Raw genomic sequence first — 20460 nt, forward strand, 5'->3', positions numbered from 1 at the left:
AAAGGAGAAACCAGTGCAGCTCTATGGGGGTCAGGCCTCGGCCCCCATGAGAAGGGCATCTCTGAGTCATTTTGTCTTCCTTTTTTTTTTTTTTTTTCATTTTGTCTTCCTTATCCAGAAACACAACAGACTCAGGGCATAGGTGGGATTTGATGGATGACAGGTGGCTCGTGCACAGGGGAGGACTTTGTCACTGACCCCATAGGAACGGCCGATCGCATGAGATTCGTGTTCACAGACTGCCCTGCTTCAAACCCTGCATGGCTTCCCTGGTCGGGCTGGACAGAGCCCAGGCTCCAAAGTCTCAGTGACCAGAGCCCCCCTTAAGTTTAAGCTCTCAGCCCTGACTCCAGGCCTATCCCCAGGCTGTGCTGCCCTCCTGGAATCCCACGCCCCATGAAGCTTCCTGAGTGTGGATGTGGGCAGTCCACAGCAATGTAGTCTCTGCCATGTTCCTGTGGCTTTAGGGTCTGTGGACTTGTAGGGGAATCCTGCTATGAATGGGGGGCCATCGTGGGTTGCCCAGGTGCTATAAGCACCCCAAAGAAGGGGAGGGGTCAGAAATGATGCCCTGTATGGTCGTTTTATGTTGGGGATCCTGCTGGCCCTGCAGAAATAGTCGGATTACCAGTGTTCCCCACAGAAGCACTTCATCCCTCCCTCCTCAACTGCAGAGTAGGACAGAGAAGAGCTCCAGAGAAAGGCCCAGGTGCCCAGGAAAGAAGAGCCAAGAGGGTGCACGTGCCCTGGGGAAGTGCAGGAGGAAGCAGAAGTCCATGATTCAGGGAGCATTCATGGGGCCACCGAGGGGGGTTTCAGTTCTAGAATGCCTCCTCTGATCTTGACTCATGGATACATGTCGGGGGAGGCTCCGGATTGCTGGGGCCACAGCTCTACAGAGATGGGAAGGCACCAAGAGACCGAGGGGGCCCTTTAGAGCACTTGCCCAATGGGGCAGCTGCAGGGCTGAAACCAGGACCAGGGCTGGGCAGGCCGGGGTGGGGGGCTTTTCTTGCTTGTCTTCTGGATTTTTTTTTTTTTTTGTCTTCTGGATTTTGAAGAGGGGAGGAGGGGCTCCTGGGTGGCTCAGTTGGCTAAGTGTCCTCTCTGATCCTTGATTTCAGCTCAGGTTGTGATCTCAGGGTCAGATGATCAAGGGCCCTCTCCTCCCCACCCCCACCCCCAAATGTGGGGCGCTCTGCCGGGAGTCCGCTGGAGATTCTGAGACTCTTCTCTCCCTCTGCCCTTCCCCAGGCTCCTTGTACACGCCCTCGCTCTCTCTCTAATAAATACAGAAATAAATCTTTAAAAAAATAAAATGGGGGGCGGGTTCTCAGGGCACTTGGCTGGCTCAGTCAGTGGAGCATGTGACGATCTTGGGGTTGTGAGTTCAGGCCCCACGTTGGGTGTGGGGAGTCCTTAAAAATAAAAATAAATTGAAAAATAAAGAGGGGGAAGTCCTAAGAACTGAGCCTATTTCTGAACTCCGTGACTGCCCCCTCCCCCCGCCCGAATACCCTCTTGTCCTGCCTGCCCCCATTCCTTCCTGATCCCGTGAGCTTGTGTTTGGTTCTTCCTTGGGAGTCCCCGAAACCGCAGCTGTTCACCGCCCCGAAACTTAGCGCCTGTTGTCGGTGCCTGTTCTTTTACGGGCCACCTTGCGGATTTGCCAAAATACATGTCACACTGACGACGTGTAGTGTTGGCAAGGCCGCAGCCAAGCAGGTGTGCTCACACTGGCTGGTGGGAGGCAGCGGCTCTGGAAACCAGTTTGGCGGTTTCCTTGAGAGTCCAGACAGGTGTTGCACCACAGGGCCCAGAAAGTCGGCTCCCAGGTACCCCAAGGGAAATGAGCCTGTGTCTACACAAGGGGCTGCAACGAGCATGCTCAGAGCAGCTTTATTCACAAAAGCCAGAGACTGGAAGCAACCCAAATACCCACCAGGGATGAAGCGCCATGAGACCACAGCACGTGACTCCATTAGGTGAACCGTCCAAGGCCCAGAACAGGCCATTCAGCCCAGAGAGCCGTCAGGGGTCGCCGGAGCTGGGGGCACAGCAGCGGCCCCTAACAGGTATGACTGGTAGGGGGGACACAGAAACACTCTAAAACTGGATTGTGATGATGGTTGCACAACTTGGTAAATTTGCTAACACGTGCGCTGTAGGGTCTCACGGGTGGGCCTTAGGGCGTGTGCTCCAGTGGTGCTCCCGCGGGGCAGCTGAGGGCACTGCCCCCCTGGCCATGTTTGTTTCTGAATAGCTTGCTCCTGAGCCACTGTGGGAACCCCCAGGGGAACCCCCAGGGCACCCAGCCAAGGGCGTGGTAGCTTTGGGGGCAGGAAATGGATTCCCGGTCCCTTTCCTGAGGGATGTGAGAGCAAGGGGGACACTTTCACAAGCCACCCGGGGGAGGGCCACGGCAGCTCAAATGCACCCGCATGGTTTCCAGGAAAATGGGGTTCTCTGCTGCAAACGCAGCCCAGATGAGAGGCCCCAATGTTGTCCTGCGCTCCCTGCCTGAATGATTGTACAGCCCGTAGGACTCCACGCGGCAGTGCCTGTGTCCTCGCCCGGCCCCACTCCACCTGTTGCCCATTCCCTTCCCGCATTGCCCGGTCCCCTCCCCAGTTGCAGAGGGGCCCTCTAGGGGCTGTGCGGGGGTCAGGGTGCTGAGTGCTGCTGAGGCTGCTCCTGTCCGGCCCAGAGCGTGACAGAACGGGCGTGCCCAGGCCTCAGGGACACAGCTCCAGGCAGCTGCAGTTCGCCCACTGCACGAATCCGCCTACCCACTGGGCATCGGCCAGTGTCAGGATGGCGCCCCCTGGGACCTCCCTCCCAGTGGCAAGTTTTGCGACCTCCCCAGGGACCAGCGCCCGGTCCCATATGGCCAGGCCTGCCATGCTCCCCACGAAGGCCTCAGAGCTGTCAAAGCCGCCCCCCATGTTGTCTTGCTCCTGGCCCAGCACAAGGGACCCTCCTGGAGGGATCTCGTAGCCCTCCCTGAAGCGGGAGCCCATGGCCACTAGCCTGCGGTCCACGTGGACCCAGTACCTGCCCAGGGTGGATGTCCAGATGATACACACGTGGTGCCACCGGCCGTCCAACAGTGGCTGCAGGGGCAGCTCCCTGAAGGCTGGGTCTCCAATCACAAAGTGGATGGAGCCAGGGACCAGGGAGTCCCTGCCGTGCAGCACGAGCTTGTTGTCATTCTCCTCGGTGGCATAGGAGAGCAGGGTGCCCAAGTGGCCTGAGGCCATGCGCACCCAGCTGCACACAGACAGGGCTCGCAGGCCCGAGGCAAAGCTGGGGCTGAGGAAGGCGACGTTCTGGGTGGAGGCGTTTGGGAAGACCAGCACAGGGCCCGCGTCACAGGCTGCAACAGAGGGGACAGTTGGCCTGGCACTATGCAGAGGCACGAGCATCCACGCCACAGGACTGCCCTTGCTCTGGGCCGTGGGCTTCAGAGCCCGTGGTTGACCTGCATCAGCACAGAGCGTGGGGCTGGCCATGCAGGGTCCCCACGGTCCTTGGTGCACCATCAGCTCATCTTCCGGGTGGGAAGACTGGGAGCCAGGGCAGTCTTACAGCCTCGGCGGGAGCGAGCCTCTGTGAGAAGCCCCACAAGCTTGCAGGCCCCAAACCACACAAGTACAGTATCTCCTGTTCCTGGAGGTCCGAAGGCAGACACGGGGCCCCTGAATAAAATCAAGGGGCAGGCAGGGCTGGTTCCCTCCCGAGGCCCCAGGGAGAATCCTTCCCTCCCTTCCACCTTCCACAGACACCCTCGCTCCGTGGCTCACAGCCCCTCCTGCGTCTTCATCCCTCTCCCTCCATCCCAGGGCACAGCTCCTTGGACCCTGACTTCCCTGCCTCTTCTACAAGGACCCAGTGTTAATCCCAGATCCCCTTCCATCTCAGCACCTGTGCTCGTGGCTGGAGAGTCCCCTTGCCATGTGAGGGTACCCACAGGGTCCAGGGATCAGGATGTGGATGTCTTTGGGGCCAGCCCCCTCCAGGTCTGCCTGACAGAGGGTCTATGGGCTGGGGGGCCTGGGGGTGCTGCACCTGGTCCCAGGTTCCGAATGGCAGGCTGGGGACCTACATTTCTAACCCGCTTGCCCACTGGACTCAAGGATGGAGAGTGTTCTGTGGGCAGCCCCCAGCCCCTGTCTTCACCTCAGGGACCCCTGTCCTAATGCAGGGCAGGGGGCACCTACAGGGGCTCCACTGGTTGAGCATCCAGCTCTTGTTTCAGTTCAGGTCATGATCTCAGGGTCATGGGATGGAGCCCCATGTCGGGCTCTGTGCTCAGCGGGAAACCTGCTTGAGATTCTCTCTCCCTTTGCCCCTTCCCCTGCTTGCTTTCTTTCTCTCTCTAAAATGATGATGATGATGATGATGATGATGATGATGATGATGATATGATGATAACTTAGGGCAGATGCCACCAGAGATGATCAACCCCCCCCCTTGAAGACATCTAGAAATATCTGTAGTTCTGGTTGTCAGAGTTTTGGGGACCCCCAAATCTTTCCTGGGATCCTGGGAGCCCTGGTGGTTCCTCACAGGCCAGGTGGTCAGCCCTGCCTCACTGGTGAGGCCACCAGAGCCACCCGGGTGGAGGGAAACCATTCTTCAGATTAGTGGGGCCCTAGAGCTGCTGAGCCAGACACAGAAGCAACCTAGTTAAAACGCAGGTTAAAGATGGATTGGCCTTGCGCGCATAGAGGCAGGGGCTGCTGCTAAACCCCCACCGCACTGGGGACACCCGCACTGGCCCCAAATGTCAGGAGGGCTGCAGCCAGAGACCCTGTCCTGGGAGATACGAGATGGCAAAGCAGAGTCAGCTTCGCAGCGGGGCCTCCACTCTCAGCACAAGCCCCACGGGGTGCGGCTGAGGTCCAGGCCTGCCTGGGAGGCTCGTGCTGGTGACGGTTGAGGACGTAGTAATATCCCACCAGCCCTGACGCAAGTGACCACCAAGTCGGAGGGGTCATCTACTGCTCCGCCCCTGTGGCACCTCAGCCGTACGCACACATCCACTCCCAATGCCGGGCCATGACCTGCATGGCCCCTCTTCCTTCTGGGGGTACATGGGGCTGTGAAGCCAGTGTCCTCTCCACACAGCTCCAGGGGGAAGGCTGTTCAGAGGGGAGCAGAGGCCCAAGGAGGCCCGAATGGGGAGAGGGGAGGCCAACGGGGTAAGGGCAGGCCGTGGTACTTACTCTCTCCTGGGCTCTCGGGGGGCCATGCCCACTGGCTGCTTGGGCCAGGAGGTGCCCGTGTCCCCTGCGGATGGCCAGTGAAGTCCTGAGGTGGGTCCCCAGTCACAGGTGAACCTCTGAGCACCTGCCTTCCCCTCTGCAGCCTTGGGGAGCTGGGGCTTGGGTGCCCAGGCAGGGTGGGGGGCTGTGCTGGGGCCAGCCCCGGGGCAACAGTGGCAGGGCCAGCCACCTGCAGCCGCCCCTCGAGAGCAGCCAGCCTGGCACCCTGGCCCTGCACAAGGTGTGTGAGGCGAGCCAGCGCGTCCTGCAGGGCCCTCAGGTCCAGAGCCAGGCTGGAGAGGGCGTCCCTCTGTGCCTCCCGCTCCTTCCCCTCCTGGGTATGCTGCCTGTCCCTCTCACTCAGGGCGGCACCCAAGGCCAGCAGCCTGGAGTCCACCTTCCGGCTTCTGCGCCGTGTCTTCTGCATCCAGGTCTTGAGGTGGCTCAGGTCACTCTGCAGGGCGGCCTGTGACTGGTTCACCGCCAGAGCCACCGCTTGGGTGTCCTGGGCCAGGCTCTGGAACCGAGTGTCAATGTTGTAGGACAGGTTGTAGTTACTGGCAAGGCCTTGCAGGTGTGTTAAGGTCACCTCTTGGAACCTCCGGAACTGTAGAGAGGAGACAACAGGCACAGGGGCTGAAGGCTGGGGAGGACGCAGGACAAGCCTTCCTGCCCATGCACCGGCCGTGATCCCCATGGATTTGACCTGCAGGCAGCTGCGTGAGGGCCAGGCACATTACCACAACCAGCCCACGGAGGCCTCGCTCAGAGATGTGGGCGAGGAACCCAAGGTCCCTGGGCTGCACTCTGTGGGCTGAGGGCTTGCGGCGCCCCCCCACCCCCCGCCACGGCCTCGCCCGTGACCCTCGCCCCTGAGTGGATGTAGGGCAGGGTGGGCTCTGTGAGTGGTTTGTGGGGATCAAAGTGGGGAGCGCCTGCAGAGAGCCCCGTGGGCCTGAGGCCTCCCGCCCCACGCCCAGCACACCCAGCACCCCTCTGGGGCACTCCGGCCCTTCCACCCCGCCTCCCAGCCAGTCCTCACTGTCGGTTGGTTTGACTTCATAGCAGAGCCCAGCTGGCTGCCAACTGTAGGTGACAGTAGCATCACCCCACACTTCATGTTTGTGTCCCCAGAGCGTGGGCGCTCATCACGCCGTTTCTGCATGGGTTGTCGAATTTAACACACACAACTGCCCCAAGTGGTGGGTATACTCACCTGCTCTTCTAGCCTTCGGAGCCTCTCGAAAAATGGTTTTCTCTGACCTGCAGGGCTGGCTTCCTGTGACAAAGCCCCATGCAGATATACAGGCGCGAAAATAAGGAAGAGACACAGGGTCTTCCTCCGCAGGCAGCCCATCCTGAGGACACACGGAGAGCGGCCCTGACGGCAGGAGAAGGCAGCTTGCTTTGCGCTGCTCCCTCCCCCCCCACTCCCCGCTAGCCAGTGGACCTTTCCCTCTTCCACACTGGCTGGGACTCAGGTACTTCCTGCCACCTTAATGAAAAACATTCGCTTTCCAGCCAGTGAGCTCTGCAGAGATGGAGGTTCCCAAGGACACAAGCTTAAAACAGATGCAAACAGTTTCTCTGGAAAACAATTCTTCTGAGTGTGAGTCTTGGTCTGGCTGGCTCAGAGGCAGAAGGAGGTGATTGCTTTAGCAGGGGCACATGGACTCATGCTCCCACCAGACAGAAGTTGAAGCTGGACAGGGCCGGGCCAGGGCCAAGGAGCCCCCAGAGCCGAGTGTGCCGTGGGGCCCAGGGTGCGGGCCATGCACAGAGGGTCCTGTGAGGCCCATCCCTCTCCCTTTGATATGGCAAGGGAAATGGGGTTGGGAGCCACCTTAATTTACTTTGAGGTATAGGTTGTATGATGGGCTGAATGGTGGTCCCCGAAATGGTAGGTCCAAATCCCAACCCTGTGAATTCCTCTGTACTTGTGAATGTAAGCTTATTTGGAAAAAAAGGGCTCTTGCAAATATCATTAAGGATCTTGAGATGAGACCATGCTGAGTTTGGGTGTCCTTACAAAAGACGGAAGAGCAGAGGCACAGGGGAGAAGGCCGTAGGAAGACAGGCAGAAGCCAGGGTGATGTGGTGCAGAGAAAGCCAGGAGCTGGAGGAGGCCTCCCCTGGGGCCTTGGGGAGTGGGTGGCCCTGGGACACCCAGCAGTCACTGGTTATAGCAGTGGCCGTGCACAGTCTTGAATGGCTCCTCTTCTCCTAGGTGTGACTCCAGCAACAGCAAAAGGACAAAGGTGAAGGGACCTAGGGCCAAGGAGAACTCAAGGGGAGGGAGACAGCATTGAATGCACGGATCCAATGTGGCCTGGGAGAGTGACAGGTCAAGGGCAGGACAGGTGGAGGTGCAGAGAGAGCCTCCCCACCTGCAGGGGCAGGATGTGTGTCAGTGTCCCCAGGCCACAACCAATGACCCGTAACCAGTACAGGTCCAAGGTCAGGGTGTCCCAGGGCCCCGCTTCTCCCCAAGGCTCTGAATAAGGATTTTCCAAACAAATAAATAATTAGGGGCTTCTGGGTGGCTTAGAGGATTAAGCATCTGGCTTTGTGTTCTGCTCAGGTCACGATCCTAGGGTCCTGGGATTGAGCCCGGCGTCGGGCTCCTGCTCTACGGGAAGCATGTGTCTCCCTCTCCCTCTGCTACTCCGTTTGTTCTCTTTCTCTCAAACAAATAAACAAAATCTTAAAAGAAAATAATTAAATCAGGAAAGCTGAAAGGCAAGATTTAAGCAATTGCCCAGAAAGCAGGGCAAAAAGACAGAGAGATGGAAAAAAAAAAAGGGGAAAGAGAGAGAGAGAGCATAGCCTTCAAGGGGAATCCAATGAAGAGCAAGCACAGAGTGAGAGAAGAGAAAACGGGAAGGTAGTCTGGGAAGGGTTCCCGGCCAACGGCATCAGTCTCAAGACGGCGTGCCAGAGAGGGCCACTTATCATGTGTCAGAACCCCATGGCTGAGGAGTCATTGGAGGAAGAACTGGGTCACGCGGGAACGACTGGAGACTCTCCTCCAAGAACTGAGTGCTGGCTGCCAAATACAGGAGCAAACCTCAACGTCTCCGAGTGAAAATTATTATCACTTAAAATTGTTTGTCTAGCTCAAATGTGAAGCTGCCTGGAGCAAACAACAAAGGCACTTTTCGGACACCTAAAGGCTTTGGGGGTGTGTCTCCCATGCTTCAACACAAGGATCCAGGCCCAACGGAGCTGCTGTCCGGGCTCCAGAGCCGGGCTCCAATCCAGGAGCTGACTCGGGGGGATTCCCAGAGGCCCAGGAGGGAATCGTCCTGGACTCCCGCGACCCGTTGCAGCCCACACCCACTTCGCAGGGGCGGCCCCCCTGGCCCAGCCCTGCCCTGCACCTGTGCCCCCGCCCCTGCTCCCTTCCTCCCGCCTGCACGCCGGGCGCAACGTCCAAATCGGAGCTCCTCATTCTGCTTACATTTTAAAAAAATATTCTATTTATTTATTCATTTGAGAGAAAGAGAGCGAGAACGCGCGAGCGCACGGGATGTGAGAGGGAGACCAGGGGAAGACGGAGCGTCTCCAGGGGGCTCCCGGCCAGCGCGGGGCCCCCCCGGACCCCCCAGCGCCCCGAGGCCGTGACCCGAGCCTCAACAGCCGGAGCCGCAGGCTCCCCTGCCTAACGCCCCTGCCGACTTCGCGGACGGATGGCGCCTGTCCTTCAAGCGAGCCCTTGACCCGCGAGCGGGGGCCTGGAGAGGCTGGCTGTACGCAGCAAGCATTTAAGGAGCGCGCGCGGAGGGAACGCATCTTCCCAGACTTCCCCGGGGGGCAGCCGAGGCGGGACGGGAAGGCCTCGCTGCGAGGCCTTCCCGGGCCGCCCGCGGCGCTGCCGCCCCCGCACGGCCGCCGGGACTCGGAGCTGCGCTCGGAAAGCGGCCACGGGCGGCCGGGACACCCTGCTTTGGCGGCCCCGCCCACCCTAGGCCCCGCCCACCCGAGGCCCCGCCCCGCCACGCCCGGCGCAGGCGCAGACACAGCCACCCGCCCTATGCCTCTTCCGGGTCCCGGGCTTCGCGGCAGATTCGTCGCGATGTGCCCGCGGGCACCGGCCTCACGGACTCGAAAAAATTCAGCGGCAGCTCTGCCAGCGCGTGGGGAGCTCGTGCCCCGCGGTCTCACGGTCTAGGCCGCGAACCGCGTGCGGAACTGGGCCTCGGCGGCCGTGCCGAATCGGCGGAGGGGTAGCAGCGGCGGGGCGGCCGGGACCGCGCGGGGAGACTCCGGGACCCAGCGGGTGCGCGCCTCCCGGAGACCCCCGGGCCCCCCTAGGCCCCCCCAGGCCCCCCCCTTCCCCGAGGCCCCCCCTCCCGGCCTCGAGGTCCCCCGCCCGCCCCGAGGTCCCCCTCCCGTCCCCCAGGCTCCCCACCCTCCCGATGCAGCCTTAGCTAGTGGCCGGGTGCGCGGACAGACCACCTACCTAGTGGTACTGAACCCCGCAGAGGGGCCTGACCAGAAATACTGCAGATGACACGGGTTCCTGGGAGAGAAGCTAGGATGCGGGGGTCCAGGGTCCCCGGCCTTAGCGCCGCCGACGCGGGAGTTAGGATAATCCCCTGTGGTGGGTGCTGTCCTGCACATAGGGGACGTTGACCAGCATCCTGGGCCTCTCCCACCCCCTCACTAGATGCCAGCAGCACCCCAGCTGTGACCCTGAGGTTCAGTGGACCTACTGTAGAGGGTACCAGGAGGGCCCTGAGCTGGGAACCAACTCTTGGTAGAAATGGCTGGTGCTGGCAGGGGAGGATCTTGCCGGTGCGTAGAGACGGGGTCCCCAGCCGCCTAACAAGAGGGGCCAGGGGGTGGGGGTTCTGAGAGAATGTGGAACCCACTCTAGTCTGACAGTGGGTCCCGCGTGGTTGCCAGGGGCTCCGTGGCCTTCTTCCCTGCATCTCCCGTGGACTCCAGGATGGACCCAGCTGTCTCTGCAGTCCGGCTCACTGTCCGGGAAGCAGTTCACACCCTTTCCTCCTCTGAGGATGGCGACCGCATCCTTTCCACGCTGGGGTCCCTGAAGCGGTATCTCCGTGGAGCGGAGAACCCGGCCCTTCCCGGGGAGCAGGAGGAGTTTGCCAGGATGCACTTCTCAGCCCTGCTCCGGTGTCTGGTGGGCAGGCTGAGCCCCGCCTGGCTGGAGCTCCTGCCCGGCGGCCAGCTGGAGGCGCTGTGGGCCAGCTTCTTTCTGGAGGGCCCTGCGGACCAAGCCTTCCTGGTGCTGATGGAGTCCATCGAGGGCACGGCTGGGTGAGTGAGGCTCAGTCTGATTATGTGGTAACTTGTGATGCAAAGGATTGCGGGCCCGTAGGTTCTCCAGTAGCTGCGGGAATTCGGTGTCCTGAAAGGTGAGAGTAGGACTTGCCCCTGGAGGAGCACCGGAGAATTTAAAGGGGGTTGTGTTAATCTCCTTGGCAATGAAGAGGCCCTTGCCCTGGGTCCTGCCCTGTCGGTGGAGGGAGGGAGCAGGAGCGTTCCCATCCCGGTGGCTTAGACCGTGGGCCTTGCCGTCCTTGTGGGGCCCCTTCCTTCCCTCCGTGCCTCTCTGCTGTGCAGTGAGCCACCCGGCCCTGCAGCAAACTCATGGGGACACCTTCCTCGAGGCGGTTCCCAGACGCTGTGTCGTGCGGGGCTGCACGTGGCCCAGGGTCGTGGCACAGCTGGGTTGCGGTTGCTGAGATACACGCAGAGCTGGTGTGGAGCGGGAGACGGGACTCCCGGCAGGGCGGCTCCCTGGGCCCAGCAGGTGCTCACGCCCCGCAATGGCTGGCTGCCAGGGGGATTTAAACCGTTGGTTTTAGGTGCAGGGTGAGCTGTGGGTCGCGCGGGTGTAATGACGGCTCCTCCTGTGGGCCGGGGAGCCACGGGGGCTCCCGGCTCCCGCATGACGCCTGCTCTTGCTTCAGCCCGAGCTTCCGTCTGATGAAGATGGCACAGCTGCTGGCCCGGTTCCTGGGCGCCGGCAGGGTGGCCGCCGTGATGGAGGGCCAGTGTCGGCAGCTGGCCGAGCCGGCCTTCCCGCTGCTCCAGGAGACGCTCCTCGCCAAGCTGGTGGGCCTGCCCGACCACCTGGGCAACCGCCTGCAGCGGGAGAACCTGGCTGCCTTCCTTCCGCAGAACTACTTCCCTCTGCTCGGCGAGGAGCTCCTGCGGGTGCTGCAGGCCGTGGTGGACTCTCTGCGAGGTGCGGGGCCCTCTGCGCTGTCCTCTAGCCCTCTTCTCTGGCCACTGCCCCCCTCCGCCCCGGCTTCTCACGGCCTCTGGAGAAGGGATTCTCTGGGTGATGCCATTGGCAGGTCTGCGGGCTGGTAGGGACCTGTACTGGTCACAGTGGCTGAGCGCCACCCACTTCTTGGCTCTTGACCTTGGAGATGGAGATGACCTTGATTCCTTTAGCTCCTGGTTGGGCTGCTGGTGAAGCCGACCCGCTCACCGCGCGGCTTAAAGACCACATCGCTCAGTCTCCGCCGCCCCGGGTGGGCCCTGGTGTCTGGACCGCCTGCTCTCCTGCTGTGGGGTGAGCACAGGGTCTTGCCCCTGTGTGTCCAGCGCCCCAGCAGCTGAGGCTGTGCAGTGGGTGCCATGCGCGGGCGCTCCTCGAGGCCCTTCATTTGTGCTCACGTGGCCCCCGTGGCCACCCCGCGAGGGAGGCCTTGCCACTGTACCGGGTGAGGGAGCAGGCTGAGGCAAGGCACGCCTGTGTCTGCTGAGCCCACAGGGTCTGTCTCGGCTTAGCCGGGCCGCCCTGCCTCCTCGTCTGTCCTGGGAGAAGCCCCCAGCATGTTCTGAATGAGTCGAGAGCAGATATAGACTACATGTACTTCCGTTGGGCGGCTGCATCCTCGTCCTTGTAGGACCTCGGATGCCCCCTCTTTAGGTGGCAGATGCTGCGTTTGCATCATGCACCTCCTGTCTCATGCTGGGCACCGTCCTCCTGGCGCTTCTGGTGGAGCTGGTGCACCCATCCTCACGTGTCCCCATGCCCTGTCGCTCCCTGTGGGTGGCTCAGACACCTGCCATCCGCACCATGTGGCTGACTGCCTGGGCCACCCCTTGGTGCCTCCTCCTTGTGCTGCCACACTGGGCCCTACTCCGTGGTGATTGGGCGAACAGGAGGGTGAAAGGTTGTTTGAAATTATGATGGGTGCTTCTGGTTAGAAACAGTGCTACTGGGATTTCAGTTGGAGTTAGATGGAGAGGAGTGGTGGTTTTTTTTTTTTTTTTTAAAGATTTTATTTATCTATTCATAGAGACAGAGAGAAAGAGAGGCAGAGACACAGGCAGGGGGAGAAGCAGGCTCCATGCAGAGAGCCTGACGTGGGACTCGATCCAGGGTCTCCAGGATCACGCCCTGGGCTGCAGGCGGCGCTAAACCGCTGCGCCACTGGGGCTGCCCAAGTGGTGTTTTTTTTTTTTTTTTTAATTTTTATTTATGATAGAGAGAGAGAGAGAGAGAGGCAGAGACATAGGCAGAGGGAGAAGCAGGCTCCATGCACCGGGAGCCCGATGTGGGATTCGATCCCGGGTCTCCAGGATCGCGCCCTGGGCCAAAGGCAGGCGCCAAACCGCTGCGCCACCCAGGGATCCCCTCAAGTGGTGTTTTTATGACACAGAGATGCCCTGTCCAGAAAGGAGGTCTGCTCGCACCTAGTCGGGAGTCGCCTTGTGGCCTTGCCCCTGACTGCCCCCTTTCCTTCTCGTGCCAGGTGGCTGGGACTGCTCCATCTCCTTCTTGTCTCAGGTGCTGGGGAAAGCCTGTGTCCACGGGAGACAGAGTGAGTGTTTCCGGTCCTGGGAGGAGCCCCTGGTGCTTTCTAGGTGTCTCCCCGTCCTTTATGTCTGCCATCCTGGAGGGGGCGGGAGGATGGTCCCGTCACCTGGGCCTGCACCCCCACCCCCAGCGTAGACCCTGGGTGCCCTTGGGCCCCCAGCTCAGTCTTCCATGTGCTTCACCCAGAGGAGATCCTGGGCGTGCTGGTGCCGCAGCTGATGGCCCTCACCCAGGGCAACTGCCTCTGGCAGCGGGTCTGCTGGCGCCTGGTGGAGTGTGTGCCCGACCGGGCCATGGAGGCTCTGCTAACCGGACTGGTGGAGGCCACCTTGGGGTAAGGAGCCAGGAGGGCAGGAGGTGGGGGTTCCAGGGACAGTGAGTTCGAGCTCCCGTGGAGAGGCTGTCTCCTTGGTTGGCCAGGCCAGGGAGGGGAAGTCAGCTTGTGTTGAGGTGCGGGGCTCTTCTGGTTTCCATGTTCACTGGGAGGGAGAATTCAGGTCTGGCTCAGCTACGGCGCAGGCACTGGGTTCCTGGTGGTTAGCACAGAGCCTGGGGGGTGGGGGCCGGCCTGCTGAGGTCTCTGGAGATCACGCTTTGCCCTCTCTCCTCGACTGTGCCTCACAGGCCTGAGGTCCTCTCCCGGCTGCTGGGGAACCTAGTGATGAAGAGTAAGAAGGCCCGGTTTGTGATGACCCGAAAAATTCTGTTCCTACAGTATCGATACTCGGTGAGAGCGTGGCAAGGGCAAGGGCGAGGGCGAGGGCTGAGGGCGGCCCCAGGGCCTGGGAGACGTGACCATAGCAGGCAGAGCAGAGCTCAGTTGCCCAGGAAACCCTGCTGATCCTCATCCCAGATCCTGCTCTGGGGCCCCCGGCCAGACAATCCTCGGCCCATCACGTGGCCAGTGGGTGTTGGCTCGGTATATGGTAACATGGTGCCCGGCATCTGTCACAGACACCCATGCTACAGAGCCTGCTGGGGTACCTGGCCATGGACAGCCAACGGCGCCCACTCCTTGTACAGGTGAGCGCGGCCCGGCCCACCATCCCTGCCACTCCCAACACTCCTGCCTGGAACAGAGCCCCTCTCGGGCTGGCCGCGGGCGAGGACGGTGGTGCCGAGGGCCACGCGGTCCCATGCCGTGCTGGGGAGGTCGGTGGAGCTGTCTAACCGGGCCGGGCCATGCCGCCCACCAGGCGCTGAAGGAGCTCCTGGAGACGTGGGGCAGCAGCAGTGCCATCCGCCACACACCTCTGCCTCAGCAGTGCTACGTCAGCAAGGCTGTCCTCATCTGCCTGGTGCACCTGCGGGAGGCAGAGCTCCGGGACAGCCGGGATGGTGAGCAGGACATGGGCACCTGGCCCCATGCCCGCCCTGCCCAGCACGTCCGCAGCACTCAGCCTGTGGGTGTCACTGCTTCTAGAGCTGCTGGCCAGCCTCATGGCGGGAGTGAAGAGTCGCCTGGACAGCAGCCTGCCTGCCGTGCGCCACCTGGGCATGATTGTGGCCGAAGTAGCCAGTGCCCGGATCCACCCCGAGGGCCCTCCCCTGAGGTTCCAGGTGAACAAGGCCTGCACCCTCAGTGTCTCCCTGCCCGGGGCCCACAAACCTGCGTGTTGGCATGGAACTAGCCCTGGTGGCCCCAAGGGGACAGGGTCATAGCCCCTCAGCAGGTCCTGAACACATGCCCCCAGGTGGATTCCCTGGGGCATCTGGAAGTGTTCTCTCTGGGTAGGACTTAGACACAGTGGACAGGCGTCCCTTCCTGTCCACCTGCTGAACCCCTGGGATGTCTCGGGATTCCAGCCCCTCTGGAGGGTGGGCTCCCCTGACCTTGCACATCCAGCGCTGCCTGCTGTTGTGCGGAGACTCGTGAAGTTGTGGGCTGTGGCGGAGGCTCTGGGGGCCCTGGGCCTGCCCCCTCATCACTGCCCCCGCCAGCTCCAGCCTGTGTGCCTTTCAGTATGAAGATGATGAACTGAGCCGAGAGCTGCTGGCCCTGGTGGCGACCCAGCCTGCGGCTGACAGCCCCTTGAAAGCAAGGTGAGGGTCCCTAAGCCCCATGGTCCCTGCGCTCTGGGCTCGGGGGGCCGGGCAGGGCCCATTCCTGCGCGCATGCTACTCCCTTACCTTATCCTGGGCTCCAGTTGCTGAGACTCGAGTAAAGAAGCATCGGGTGGGGGCAGGGGAAGCACTGCCTGGGGCCAGAAGCTTGTGTGGGGCCTCCCCTAGGGTTCCTTCTTTGTTCTCCAAAGCCCGGCTGTTGCTCCAGTGGCTGCAGAGGCTCCTGACAGAGGGAGCACGGAAGGTGGTGGTGTTCCGGCCCAGGCGGAGGGCGCAGGCTCTGACCTGGACAGGTAGGGGCTGATCTCAGGTGGAAATGGCAGATGGGGGAGCAGCCCTGGGCTGGCCTCAGAGCCCCACACACGCGAGCATGGGAGTGGACAGCCCACACTGTCTGGAGGTTGCGGGTCAGCCTTGCAGCCTTGCTGCTCTCTGCGAGCACCCTGATAGCAAAGTCTGCGGCTCCTGAGGCTTCAGGGACTTGGGGTGAATTCCAGTGAGTCAGGAGCACGGCCCGCCTGTTGCCTGCCCCTGGGTGACGGGCAGGCCCCACGGGCCTCTGCTGTTTCCTCAGTGACGACGACCTTGTCCCCTATGACATGTCCGGGGACCAAGAGCTGAAGAGCAGTAAGGCGCCTGCCTACCTCCGGGACTGTGTGGAAGGTGGGCCCCTTCCCCCGCGGGAGCCCCGCCGAGCGCTTGCCCTGGGGTGGCTGCACCGCGGGAATGGCCTGTGCCCAGTCCCTGGCCGCCAGCTCTGCCTTGCACGAGGTCAGGGCTGAGGACCAGCGCAGGCCCGTCTGTTCTGTGCAGCCCTGACCTCCTCGGAGGACTGGGAGCGCTGGGAGGCAGCTCTGCAAGCTGTTGAGGGGCTGATCGTCAGGACCCCAGCCGCCACTCGTGAGGTGAGTGGGGCAGGTGATGTCGAAGAGGGGCATGTGCCTCAGTGGTCGTGTGTCTGGCCGGGAGGCCCATGGCTGGGACGGGGAGGCAGAGGGCTGCGGGGGCCCAGGGCAGGCGGGGGCTGAGGCCTCTGACCCCTGCGTGCAGGTGAGCGTGGAGCTGGCCAAGGTGCTGCTGCATCTGGAGGAGAAGACGAGCGTGGTGGGGTTCGAGGGGCTGCGCCAGCGAGCCCTAGTGGCAGTCGTGGTCACAGACCCGGCCCCGGTGAGTCCCCGGGGCGGTGCTATGGTCCTGCCGCCCGGGCGGCGTTTGCGTTGGGGCCTGACCCTAGTGGCGGCTCATAGCAGCCTCTCGCGTGCCTGGCTTAGGTAGCGGAGTATCTGACCTCACAATTCTACGCCATCAACTTCAGCCTCCGGCAGCGCATGGACATCCTGGACGTAAGTGCTCGGGCCCCGTGTCCCACTTGCCAGGCCCAAGCGGCCCTCGTGAGGGGAGGGGAGCGGGTACTTGCCACAAGCCACGTGGTCGGAACCAGAGGCCTCCCCTGGTCCCTTGTTGCTGGACCCAAGGGGCTGGGACTGGCACCTGTCTGGGGCTTTCTTAGCAGTGCGTGGGACTCCGTGGAGGCTATGTCCTTTGCCTCAGACAAAAGGTTTATTAAGACAAATTCCCTTGCCGTACGATTCCCCGTCCATGTGACAGAACGTTATCTGGTTTTACAAACAAAGGACGTTCTAACACCTGCCATGGTGTGGGTGAACCTACCGGACACTGCTCAGTGGGAAAAGGTGGTCACGAGAGGCAGGTCTCTAGGGTCATCAAAATCACAGACAGAAAAAAAAAAATACAGACAGGAAGTAGATGGTGGAAAGGGCGTGTTTCACGGAGACCGTGCTCCAGTTTGGGAGATGGTTGCGATGGCCACGTGATGTGAATGACGTGCTGCGGCTGAGCTGGGCACGCACAACAGTCAGGACGGCAAGTGTGACAGTGTGTGCATCTTATGTGGTGAAACAGGAAGACAGAGATGGCACCACACAGGTCACCATCTCGGTGCTTGCAGTTCAGTGGCACTTGGTGCCTGGATAGTGTCGTGTGACTACATCCTGTGTCACCCTCAGAGGAACAGCCCCTGGCGCACACTCCTGTGCTCTGGCACCTGCAAGCACCAGGCTGCTCTCTGCCACCCTGCTAGTGCTTCCTGCACTTGTTCTAGGCCCATCCGTGTGCAGTCTGGGTCAGAACTTCATTCCCTTTCCCAGGTGGCTGGGCGCCAGGTTGGATGAGGTTCTGGACTAGAAGGGGCTCTGGGTGCAGGAGCAAGGCCGCTGGGCTGTTGCCAGGGAGCACGGCCACGTTCCCTCCTGTCCGCACACGCGTGAAGTGATCCTGTGATGCTTGGAACTGACATTCTGCGTGGTCCCTGAGCGTCCTCCGTGCCGCCCGTGAGGGCCGACTGCCCAGGGAGCGGAGGGCTCAAGGGTACTTGGCTTACCCGGAGTGTTAGAAAGTACCATGCCTCCCTAGAGCAGTGACAATGTCCTGGTCTTCCCCCTCCTCTAGGTCCTGACCCTGGCGGCCCAGGAGCTGTCTCGGCCAGGGCGCCTCCCCAAGGCTGCCCAGGTCGGCTCCCCGAGTCCCGCCTCCCCGTCCAGCAGCACCACCGAGGCTCCCGCCTGGCGGGTGGTTGTGGAAGAGCGGATCAGAAACAAGACCCGGCGGTTCTCTCAGGTCAGCCAGGACCCGGTCAGGTCCTCGTGCTCAGTGACCTCTAGCTGCCGCCCGCACTGAGCAAGGCCAAGTCGGGACCAGGATAGGCGCCCACACTAGGGTCCTTCCTGTGAAGGGGGTTTGGGTACAAACTGAGCGATGGGACAGGTGCCATGGGGCTTCAAAGTGGAGTGGTTTCAAAACGTGACTGTGCACGTCAGTGTGAAAAAGGCCCTAGAGATTCTAGGTCAGCAAGAAGTGACGGGGTGTGTGCTGTGTCATCAGGGTCCACTCGGGCCAGGCTGTCATGGGGGGCGGGTGCTACTCACCCCCAGCGGCACATAGGATGGCTGGGTGCCCACAGCCGAGTCCCGCACGGGGGGAGGGCTGGCGCCTGTGAGCACCGTATGTTTGCAGGGCTCTGCCCGGCGGGGACCGGATGCTGGCCCCAACGAATTCAGCTTGGTAGCTGGCTGGTTCTTCTTCCCCCTCATTCAGCACTTTGACAGGTGAGCTGGAGGCCTGCACATCCCTGTAGACGAGTGGCTTCCCGGGGTGGGGTCTGCGGTCCCAGCAGCGGGTCACGATCTGGGTGGTGGCCGTCTAAAGCTTAAATGATGAAGTGAGGGTGTCCGGAGCCACAGCCTGTCACAGGTGGTGGGTTCTGGCTGGCGGGCAGGGGCCACGCTGCGTCTGTCCAACACCTCACGTGGCTCTGGGTGCTGCCCAGGGACAGGCAGTGAGGAGGGTCTGGGTACTGGGTGTCCCTCGGTGGCCCAGGTCTTGGGAGCCAGCTCCGAGGGCCCAGCCTGCACATTACAGGATTCTGTTTTAGGCCTCTGGTGACCTTTGACCTTTTGGGAGAGGACCAACTGGTCCTTGGGAGATTGGCCCACACTTTAGGAGCCCTGATGTACCTGGCTGTGAACACCACGGTGAGTTGGAAGTGGCAGCTTCACCTGGGATGCAGCACAGGCTCCAGGGTGGGGATCTCTGGATGCCACAACCTCTGCCCATGGCCTCTGCTCTTTCAGGTGGCTGTGCCCATGGGCAAGGCCCTCTTGGAATTTGTGTGGACCCTTCGTTTCCACGGTGATGCGTGAGTGGCTGTGGGGCTGAGGGCAGTGGTCCCATGTGGACAGAGATGGGGTTCCAAATCCTGCTGTGATGTGGATGGCAGAGGCGGGGGCGATCCTAGCTTGGCCTGGTACTTTGTGAGTGGGAAGGGGAGGGTGGGGTTGGGTGTGCTTTGGTGGCCTGTGGGTCTGCCGTAACCCTGAGCAGATGTGGGGTCTCTGTGGCCCGGGGCTCCGTCAGGACTCGGCCTTCCTGCCTTCAGCTACGTGCGCCAAGGCCTGTTGTCTGCGGTCTCCGCTGTCCTGCTCAGCGTTCCGACTGCTCGGCTGCTGACTGACCTGCCAGACGAGCTGCTGGAAGCCCGGCCCTGGCTGGCGGGTGAACACCGGGCCCCCAGCTGTGTTGGCGAGGCAGGCGGGAGGAGGCTGGTGCGGCCCGGAGCGTCGTCATGGGCCAGGGCATGGGGATGGCAGAGGCCTTGGGGCTGTCCTGTTGCTCCTTGTCTGCGCACGAAGCGGCCCCTGGCAGGGGATGGGGACGTGGCTGTTACTGGGTTGCTTTGGGGGGTTGTGCGGTGGGGGGGGGCAAGGGAAGGCGTTCTAAGGTGGGGGATGAGGTCTGTATTTGTGGAAAATTCCAACACTTCGTCACGGTTTCAAGAACCATACAGCGAGCACCATGGAACCAGGTCGGCCGGTGAGTGTTCTGACACTTGCCCCCGTCAACATTCTTGGAGCTAGCGTGACCTCCCGTCTGCAGGCACTGGAGTTGTCCAGAGCAGCACACGCATTTCTACCCCCGGGGCTCATGGCCGGGACTCTAGGGTCTGACCTGCTGCCCCGTGTGGATGCCCAGGGTCTGATGAGGGCCTATTTCTGTCTTTTCTACCGGACCTGGGTCCAGGCAGGGCAGTGCAGGTCATCCCGGGCCCCTTTTGTCATGTTGGTGGGTTTGCAGAGCGCCCTTCAATGGGGCTCTGATCACGTGTCAGGACGGCTGTGGGCAGTGCTGCCGATGTGTGGCAGCGTCCTGCGTCCTGGGACAGGTCGCACTGTCCTGGGCACATGTGCCCTCCCCACGGAGACAGTGGGTCTCTTCCATCCCACTGCCTCCCTGCCACCATCGCTGCAGCGGGAGTGGGACGTTGCCCCCGCAAAGGGACAGAATAAAGCCCTTTGCTTCCACAGGGAGGGGGTGGGGATCGCCGGGCCACGCGGGGCCCCATGAGCTTGTGCAGGAAGACTTCCCTGAGGAAACCGCAGACGGCAGGCCTGCCCAGCCGTGTGACACTGCTGCGGCCCACTTTCTTTTCGTCTTTGGCAGATGTGGCGGAGCAGGACTCTGACGAGGACTGCAGGGTGCTGGCTGTGAAAGCACTACTGCTCCTGGAGAAGCTCAAAGACACACTCCTCCCGCTGACGCCTCCTTAGCCTGAGTGCTCCAGCAGTGGTCCACGCCAGGGCCTCCGGCACTGCCCCCGCGGTGCATCCCTGGAGGGAGGGAGCTGCTGGGGCCCCTGCGGGCTGATTCTCCATCCCCAAGCCCCTTCCTCACCCAAATGCAGGAGACTTTTAAAAAAATAAAAAAGGAGAAGAAAAAGCTGCAGGTGCTCAATCCCATGCCTCAGGG

At 61.8% G+C, this 20460-nt stretch overlaps 2 protein-coding genes across 6 annotated transcripts; one reads left to right on the top strand and one right to left on the bottom strand.

Annotated features, from left to right (window-relative positions):
• Window positions 1-2105: 2105 nt before the first annotated feature.
• On the bottom strand, window positions 2106-9930 carry PTX4 (pentraxin 4). The gene is made up of 4 exons (XM_055341113.1): window positions 9730-9930; window positions 6484-6625; window positions 5229-5874; window positions 2106-3376 (listed from the first exon to the last, which is right to left on the bottom strand). The coding sequence occupies exons 1-4, from the start codon at window positions 9888-9890 to the stop codon at window positions 2736-2738; spliced, it is 1590 nt and encodes a 529-aa protein (XP_055197088.1). The 5' UTR covers window positions 9891-9930; the 3' UTR covers window positions 2106-2735.
• TELO2 (telomere maintenance 2) lies at window positions 9299-20430 on the top strand. 5 transcript variants are annotated; one of them, XR_008666489.1, is made up of 22 exons: window positions 9299-9546; window positions 9937-10064; window positions 10176-10553; window positions 11210-11487; window positions 13010-13078; window positions 13261-13408; window positions 13699-13801; window positions 14029-14097; window positions 14271-14412; window positions 14498-14634; window positions 15038-15117; window positions 15330-15431; window positions 15713-15801; window positions 15952-16043; window positions 16189-16305; window positions 16410-16481; window positions 17608-17775; window positions 18172-18263; window positions 18590-18689; window positions 18789-18853; window positions 19072-19259; window positions 20155-20269. XR_008666489.1 is itself a non-coding variant. In XM_055341111.1 (22 exons), the coding sequence occupies exons 2-21, from the start codon at window positions 10033-10035 to the stop codon at window positions 19166-19168; spliced, it is 2430 nt and encodes an 809-aa protein (XP_055197086.1). In that variant the 5' UTR covers window positions 9299-9546; window positions 9937-10032; the 3' UTR covers window positions 19169-19209; window positions 20155-20430. The 5 variants fall into 5 exon arrangements, 4 of the variants coding, with proteins under 4 accessions (XP_055197086.1, XP_055197085.1, XP_055197084.1 ...); XM_055341111.1 differs by having other exon boundaries at window positions 19072-19209; window positions 20155-20430; XM_055341110.1 differs by having other exon boundaries at window positions 19094-19259; window positions 20155-20430.
• Window positions 20431-20460: the final 30 nt, after the last annotated feature.

The sequence above is a fragment of the Nyctereutes procyonoides genome, unplaced genomic scaffold (genome assembly GCF_905146905.1).
Source record: "Nyctereutes procyonoides isolate TBG_1078 unplaced genomic scaffold, NYPRO_anot_genome, whole genome shotgun sequence".
Taxonomy (NCBI): domain Eukaryota; kingdom Metazoa; phylum Chordata; class Mammalia; order Carnivora; family Canidae; genus Nyctereutes; species Nyctereutes procyonoides.